The following is an 8,713-nucleotide window of genomic DNA, read 5'->3' on the forward strand; positions in this document are numbered from 1 at the left end:
GCCCTCCTCCTCTCAAAGTAAATGCCAGTCCTGAGGAGCCTTAAAGGGGCTGGAGGAGAGCTTCCAGTCCTCCCTGTCTTCCTGTGCTCTATGAACACATTCCTCTGATAGAATAGGTCCTCACACACTCAGGGACTCCCCATCTAAACAAAAGTTCACCCATGGCTTCTCATTTTGGTTTAAATGTCACTCCTTAAATGCCTTTCTTGTTTAGCCTCAATAAAACCAAGACTTCCTGATCCAAACAGATACATTCACCCTCACCCATTGTTCTCCATTATCTCTCTTCACATTTAACCCATGACCTAAATCCCTGTTTTATTAATATCAGGGTCCCTCAAAATGCACATCCATGTCAGGGCCAATCAATCCCTTAGCACATAGTTCACGGCAACAATGAACGAAACACCAGTCTGTGGCTCCAACCTCTCCTTAGATTCAGACTGGCACATTATAATTCACATTCCCCCAGGGTTCTGTTCAGGCAGGTTCTTTCTTGAAACCCTCGAGTCTTCACATTCATTTCCCCTCAAATTCTGCCACAGGTGACTCTCCCCATCTCATGATTACACATGCAGCATTGCAGGCCAAAAAGCCTCCGTCTTGTCTTGAGTCTTCTTTTCTCCAACTCTGCTCCCCTAACTTCACCATCAGAAGTCATGAAGGTCCAAACCTTCCCACCTCCTCTGCAGCCACTACCCAATCTAAGCAGCCCTTCTCATCTGGAAACACCATTTCCAGCTGGTTTTTCTCGTTTTACTTTTGCAAAATGAAGCCAGGTGTGGTGCCACACACCTTTAATCCCAGAGGCAGAGACAGGTCAATCTCCCTGAATTGGAGGCCAGTCTGTTCTAGATAGTGAATTTCATGCCAGCCAGAGCTACATAGTAGGACCTTGTCTAAAAAAAAAGGGGGGGGGGAAGACATTACTGGGTGGGTACATACTGTTCAACAGTTGTCACTGGTGTTTAGACAAAACTTTTAAAATTTTTTCTGTATACAATGGAGTATAATGACACTACCCCCATTCCCTACTCCAATTTCATTTTTTTTTTTTTTAATAACCCACTAAGTCCAATTTCTGTTGCCTTTCTATGCATTGGTGTGGAGTCACCAATGGGATCATAGGAATCCTATCAGTACACATCTTCAAAAAGAATGATGCTGCTCCCCCAGAAACTGCCAAGTGCCAACAACTCTTCAGTAGGAGATGTGGCCTAGGGACAACCTACCCCATCTATGACAGAATTTTGACTGGCAGGACTGGCACAGTTCATGAGTGCAACAGCCATGTTCAGAAGACAGCACTGCAAAGCAACTCCTCCCCATCTTTTGGGAGAAGATGGGGGTGGGCTGTGTGATATAGATGCCCTGTTTAGTGCTGAGCAACTTAGTCTTTTCTTCTTAGAACTCTGACGACTGCCACCCACTTCAAAAAGGGTCTCAGACCAGCCAAGAGCAATGGGTCCACGGCTATAAACATAAATATTGAGAGGGCTCTTTAAGAGTATGATGGGTTAGCAAATGAGCAATAGCAGGTTGGCTCTGCCGTAGAACCTGTGACCTCATCAGCCATGGGCTTTTGGTCAGGATTACAGTACCAAGCAAGGAATTCCCTCCTGTGGAGTACACTCCAAATCCAATTATTACTTTATACCAGGCATGCCACTATCTCACCAACGGACATGCTTGACTGGCCAGCTGGTGTTACAAAGGTCCAGCACAGGGTAAGACCATTGGTGTCTTTCCAGAAGGCTGCAAAAGGCCTTCTGGAGCCATGAAAGCTAGCCAGCAATGAGAAAGTTCCCTCCCTGGTCACTTTGAAATTGCCTCCTCTGTGTCCTACAACCAAAGTGGTGTCTTCAGCAATGTTGTCTCATCGTGTAGTTACAATGGGCAACCAAGGACAATAGAAAGAGCCTGTGTCATTTTGGAGACCTCTGGGCCATTCTTGATCAATACCTAGTAGGGAGGTATCCCATGCCTTACACCAAGATTTTCATGTAATAATCCATGCATTATGAGAGTAAAACCGCCCATACATGTGAGGAAATTCTATTCCAACTGCTTTTAAGAGCTATATTTTGAAAGCAGCTTACTGACTAATGAGTTCCCAGTGGGGTTTTCATCCATCTTGGTTTTAGTTAACCCACTGACTACTGCTCCTCTCCTTCATCCACCCGCCCTGATCCCCACTTTGTCTTTCAACCTCCAGTATTCCCTCCTCTTCTTTCACTTCATGGATTCTCCTAGCTTTCCCATTGGATTTTTAGACAGTAGGCTTCCACATGGTTTTATGCACACTTGCTTTGGGTCAGCGCTCCCTTCCGCTCGCTCCCTGGGTTCCCCCATATTCCCACACCCATCCCTGATTAAGCCTTTCCACACCCGCTATCTCACCTGTCGATTTTCATTTTACCAATAACCTACTATCCTCTCTCCTTTACAGTGCACCTTCTCCAGAGGATCCTTTCTAGTCACCAGGCTTCCAACTGAGCACCAAGTTAAAGAAAGACTTGAAGCCAGGATGCATGGACAAGAGAGAGAGAGAACACATGGCATTTGTCTTTCTGGGCCCCAGTTACCACCTCACTCCGTACCATTCTTTTCAAGTTTCGTTCGCTTATCTGCAAACCGTGTTATTTACTTCTCCTTACACCTGAGTAATATCCCACTGTGTGTATGTGCCACATTTCTCCTACCCATTTATTTATCTGGAACTGAACATTTAAGTTGGTTCCATCTTCTAACTGTTGTGAATAGCGCAGCAGTGAACTTGGATGAGCAAGTGTCTCTGGAGTAGGTATAAAACCCACCGGGTCATGCCCAGGAGTGGTATAGCTAGGTTGCACAACAATTCTACTTCCCGTTTTTTTTGTTTGGTTGGTTTTTTGTTTTATTTTGTTTTTGTTTTTTGTTTTTTTAAAGAAACCTCCAGACTGATTTCCAAAGTGGCGATACTAGTTTACATTCCCATCAAAATTGTATAAGGGCCACATCCACACTGGCATTATTAGCTGTCATGTGTGTTTCTGATGGTGACCATTCTGACTGGGCTGAGATGGGATTCTAATAGAGTTTTAATTTTCATTTCCCTAATGTCTAAAGATGCTGGACACTTTTAAGTGTCACCTATACACTTGTACTTCTTCTTTTGAGAATTTTCTGTTCAGTTCCTTAGCCCATTTTAAAAATCAGGCTGCCCATATTCAGTGTTTAGCTTTTTAGTTCTTTGTATATTCTAGACACGCATCCTCTGTCAAATGAAATAACTGACAAAGGTTTGTTTCTATTCTGTGGGCTGTCTCTTCTTTCACTTCATGGTTTTAACTGTGCTTTATGAGGTCCCATTTGTTGATTGTGGGTCTTATTTTCTATTCTACCTAAGCAGTCCAGTAGCTTTTACTCAGAGAGCCCTTACCTGTGCCTGAAAGTTGAAATGTAGTTTCTATTTTTCCCCATTCATTTCACAGTTATGGTTTTTTAAAACCTTATGTATATTTTATGTACACTGGTATTTTGCATGCATCTATGTCTGTGTGAGGGTGTTGGATCCTCTGGAACAGGAATCATAGACAGTTGTGAACTGCCATGAGGATGCTGGGAATTGAACCCAGGACCTCTGGAAGAGTGACCAATGCTCTAAACCACTGAGCCATCTCTCCAGCCCCCACAGCATCAGATCTTATGTTGAAGTCCTTGGTCCATTTGAAGTTTTGTGCAGGATAAGGATCTAGTTTCATTTTTCTGCACTATGAAATCCAGACCTCCCACAGTACTCTTCATTCAAGATTGCTTTGGCTATGTTTGCTCTTTTATGCCTCCATGTAAGTTTTGGAACTTTTTTTCTGTCTGTGAAGAATGGTGTAGCAACTTTTTATTAGAATTGCACTGAGGTTGTAGATTACTTTTGCTAGGATAGTCATTTTCACAATATTCACTCTTCCAATCCATAAGCATGGGCTGTCTTTCCATTTTCTAGTGTTTTTCTCGATTTTGTTTTTCTTTAGTAAATCCAATTTTTCTTTTTTTTTAAATTTATTTAACTTTATTTTATGTGTATTGGTTTAAATGTGTCAGATCTCCTGGAACTGGAGTTACAGACAGTTGTGAGCTGCCTTGTGGGTACTGGAAACTGAACCAGGGTCCTCTGCAAGAGCAACAAGTGCTCGTAAATGATGCTAACCCATTTTTGTTGTTGTTATTGCTGGTGGTGGTGGTGGTGGGACAACTACCTAAGACAACTTAAAAGGGGTTAACATTTATTTTACCTAGTTCAAGTTTCAGGGTTGTCAAGATGGCTCGGCAAGTAAAAGCACTTCCCAGTCAAGCCTGATGGTCTGAGTTCACCCCTTGACACCCATGGTGGCATGAGGGAACTGGTTCCCAAATGTCATTCTCTGACTTCTAAATGCAGACCGTGGTGTGTGTACATTCATGTCCCCACCACACACACACAACATTCACAAACATATACATGCACATAACAATAACCTTAAACGCAGGAGGGAAACTTTTGCAGGGAAGGAGGAGCGAGAAGATAGCTGTGCCTTATTATATTTGGGGGACTTCATAGCAGGAATTCAGCAATCTGTATATATTCTATAAGAGGAGTTTGACAGAGTTTAAGACCAGAACCTTCTCTGAGGGCCAACCCCAATCAGAATGGAGGATGATAAGAACCTGTGATAATGTTGGAGAACGAGGCCATGTTTTATGAATTGCTTCTATGTAGTCACTGATGACATATAGTTGAGGGGAGACACACAAGATTTTCCAGATTATCCAGGTAATGCCAACTATTCCCTGCTCATATGTGGCTAAGGGAGGAACACAGAATCTCTAGATTGTCCAGGCACTGCTTCTCACTGTTATTTCCCATGAAGGCAGTGCTGTATCTGTACTGAGTTTTCCCCACTCCCTCCAACGTACCCAGCAATGACAAAACCAAGTGTTATTGAATTTCTCACTTAGACAAATGTGAGTATTATGAAATTGGCATTACTCCATTGTAAACCAGAAGTTTATCTCTGTGCCCTGAATATGGGAAAAAGGAAACTCCAAGACAAATAGATTCCCATTCATACAACCTCCGATTAAGCAAAATGTAAAATAATGGCACGCACTTGTGTACATGCACATGCACGCATGGGCACACACACACAGACACACACACACAAACACACACAGATACACACACACAGACACACACACACACACACAGACATTCACACACACAAGATCTGAAAGTAGAAGGGGAACTAAGAGAAGAAAGGAGTCTAAAAGTCGGGGGCAGGAACAGGAGAGGCCACAAAGAAAGACAAATGCTGTTTAAGTTTTCTCTCTGATGCGAACTACAAATTTAATTCTCCACATACACATATTTATGTGATACTGAATGAAGAAAGAGCTGTTTGGGAAGTTAAAAGGAACCAGAAGTTGGGGGACAAGAGAGGATATTGGGGTGAATATAAGCAAAGTATAACAAATATGTATGAAAAGGTCATAACCAAAGTATTTTGTATGCCAAAAAAATTAAAGTTAAAAAATAATGAAATGCTAGTTTCAGGACTATGACTCATTAATAACACATTCCTTTAATTTATAAATAAAACACCTTTAGTTTTCAAACACATACATTGAGTAACTCTTTACATGAACCTTGAAATGTCAATAAAAACAGTCACCTCCTTTTTACAGCTGACCAAATCCAAGTTCAGACATGTCATAAATCTGTGACTTAACCAGATGCCAGTCAGCTTCTAAGGGAAAACCCCAAAAGTCTGCCTAAAAACATAGTTTCTATCACCGGGCATCTCTAAGCCCAACAGGGAAAGCCACATGTCAATGACAACCACAAACTATACAATCCAATATGAAGGCATGGAAGCTCTTTGTGGGCGGGGCAAGTGTGACTCTGCCAAGATAATCACTAACCCGTCTGGCAAAATGAAATGTGCCACACTAGGAGAGGGCTAGAAGCAGTGACTATACCCGAGTCCGGGCTGTAATGCACTTTGCAGTCTCCTACAAACATGCCGTTGTCTGCCTCCTTTCACACATAAGCTGAGCTTTCACATTCTCTCCAGGACACACAATCTTACACCGGATATATATATATATATATCTATATACACATATATATATATATGTGTGTGTGTGTGTGTGTGTATACTGTTGCTATTTTAGACATATGTCTAAAATAGCAACAGTATAAGTAGATTTAATTGACTTAATATAGTCCCTCAGTTGATATACTCTGTATTGTTCTGTCATAAGTTATTTAGTTTTTGCTTTGAGGAAATAATTGAGCTAACTGCCAACTCCTAGCAAGCACTCATACATATAACCCCATGGAATTGAAATAACAGATATTCTGAAGAAGAAATTAGGAGCGATCTGCAAAAACACATTTGATATTTAAAAACTAAACTACAAACTATTCAGTTTTCCCCAAGGAGCCATATCAAATCCAGTACAATAGATTTTTTTTTTTCCAGAATCATTCCTAACCACACCTCCAAAAAGAATCAAGAATTCTTCAAGTGGGGCTGGAGAGATGGATGTCCTTCCAGAGGACCTGGGTTCAATTCACAGCACCCACATGGATCTGATATCCTCTTCTGGACTCACCAGGCATGTATGTGATGCCCAGACAAGGATGCATTGAAAATATCCATAAAAGAAAGAAAAAGGAGGGTGGAAGGGAAGGGAAGGAAGGAAGGTCAAAAATTCACTAAACCAACTTCAGCAAAGCATACCACTCTAAAGTTAAAGAACAATATTATAAAAAATAGATTCTAAAGGGCCAAAATTCATTTAAGTCTCAAAAGCAGAGTTAACAATCAGATGCGTTTCCCCCAGGAGTGGGGTGGGGGCATTTTATGGGGCACTTAACTCTTACCCAGGCCGCCTGAGAAGGATAGCATCCAAATCCAGGGTGCCATTCACCATCTCTGAAGCTGTCGTATCCCTCTACTACGTTTTTAACAACCACTTATTTGACGTCTTAACTTTTAAAAAATTCATGTGATGAGGTGGCTAGGCGGGCATTTGCCCTCTAATTTGACAACCTGAGTTTATTCCCGGAACCCACAAGGTGGAAGGCGGGAACCAGCTCCGTGCAAACTGACCTCGGACCTCCCTCCACATGCGTTGTGGCCCTTCCTTGCCCCTAAAGTAAAATAAATGTATCAAAATCCCAGAAAGGAAAAAACCTCCTCTTGAGTATTAACGTGTGTTACACCTATTACACTAAAGCACTCTGGCCTCATAATCCACAAAGCAAGTGTTCTTATAGCCTCCGTTTTAAAGATGAGGAAACTGAGGCTCACGAGGCAGTCTGGAGTTCTAGGGGTGGGGCTGGGCTTCTGCATCCCCGGCTTCCTGCCTGCCTACAAGCTGAGAGGCAGACTCGGGAAGCACAGACCATGGCCTTGCCGCTTCTAAAGCTCACAGAGCTCGGGCAGTAAGACGGCCTTTCGGAAGAGTCCGCCTAGGCCCACCTCCCAGCCAATCCCTCCGGGTGTCCTTCCGAGACCGGGCACCCTCCAGTCTGCAGAAGCTGGCGGGGTATCCAGCGAGCGGCCCACCGGCGCGAGTTCCCGGGGCAAGGGATGCCGAGGGCAGGCCGGCAGGGATCCCGTGTGGTGGTACCCGGCAGGTTCCCGGGGTGACGCTCCAGAAGAGGGGTCCCTGGGCGGGGTCTCGGGCGAGGGTCCCCGCTGCTCTCACCTTCCGACAGCTCCAGCTCCAGCTCCGCCAGGCTCTCGAGCACCTCGGCGGGCAGCGGCGCCGCCTCCAGAGGGCATCCGCGATCGGCCATGGCCGGTGGCTGAGACGTTCCCACCCCCGGGGCCTGCAGACCCGCAGCGGCTGCCCGCAGCCGGCAGCGGGCGGGGCGCGGCCGGGGCTGCTGCTCACAGACGCGGGCACGAGCGCGGGCGGCTCCAACTCAGGAGCGCGCCAGAGACGCGCGTGCGCGGCCGAGGGGCGGGGCAATGCTTGCGCGGGTACACAGGGCCGGGCTCCGCCCAGCAACTCTAAAATTTGGCTTCCATTGGCCGATAGGCCACGTCGGAGAATCAGGGAGCTTCACTCCCCTTGAGGGTGTAAGAGAAGCGAGCGGGCGAGATGGACAGAAGCGGCTCCCGATACGAGCGACCCCCACAGTAAACTGGCTTCAATGTCGCCCAGGTGACCCTCCTGCGGGTTCCCCAGCCTCTTCCTCCTCAGGAACCCTGCTGGCACGCTTAACTCCTGCAACGATGTCAGCAAACTCCTGGCATATTTCTCCTGCCTTAAACTGTTTGCTTATTGCTTTTCACAATAACCCTGGAAGGACTCTGACATTGACCAAGAAGGATCTCCCGCAGTGTCTCAGACCTTGAGATGACCTTGGGACGTGGAATCATAGGCATGATATGTTGGAACCTTGGTGGAATTTTTGAAAGCGCTGTTTTCAGAGCTGGGGGCACATATAAATGGCGCAAGGACAGACTGATAGCCGGCCTTAGGTGTCATTCTAGACTTTGCCACAGGTCCTAGCCTGGTGCAGACCTCGTCGCCTAAATAAATAGGGTAGGAGAACAAAAGTCAGGCCTTGGAGTCCAAACTAAACGTCTAAAGAGCTGTAATTCTATTACAAAGATCTAGCCAGGTATTTTAGTTCCCCCTCAGGTGGCAATTACAAGTAGGTGAGTAGGATTTCTTG

At 45.0% G+C, this 8,713-nt stretch overlaps 1 protein-coding gene across 1 annotated transcript in view; it reads right to left on the minus strand.

Annotated features, from left to right (window-relative positions):
* Nucleotides 1–7,966, minus strand: part of Dip2a (disco interacting protein 2 homolog A) — a 72,792-nt gene extending 64,826 nt beyond the window's left edge. Inside the window, exon 1 of the mRNA XM_051186939.1 lies at nucleotides 7,735–7,966. Coding sequence (XP_051042896.1) covers nucleotides 7,735–7,825 — 91 coding nt within the window. The 5' untranslated portion in view covers nucleotides 7,826–7,966. The remainder of the gene's footprint in view (nucleotides 1–7,734) is intronic.
* Nucleotides 7,967–8,713: the final 747 nt, after the last annotated feature.

This window comes from Phodopus roborovskii, unplaced genomic scaffold, assembly GCF_943737965.1.
Source record: "Phodopus roborovskii unplaced genomic scaffold, PHOROB, whole genome shotgun sequence".
Lineage (NCBI taxonomy): Eukaryota > Metazoa > Chordata > Mammalia > Rodentia > Cricetidae > Phodopus > Phodopus roborovskii.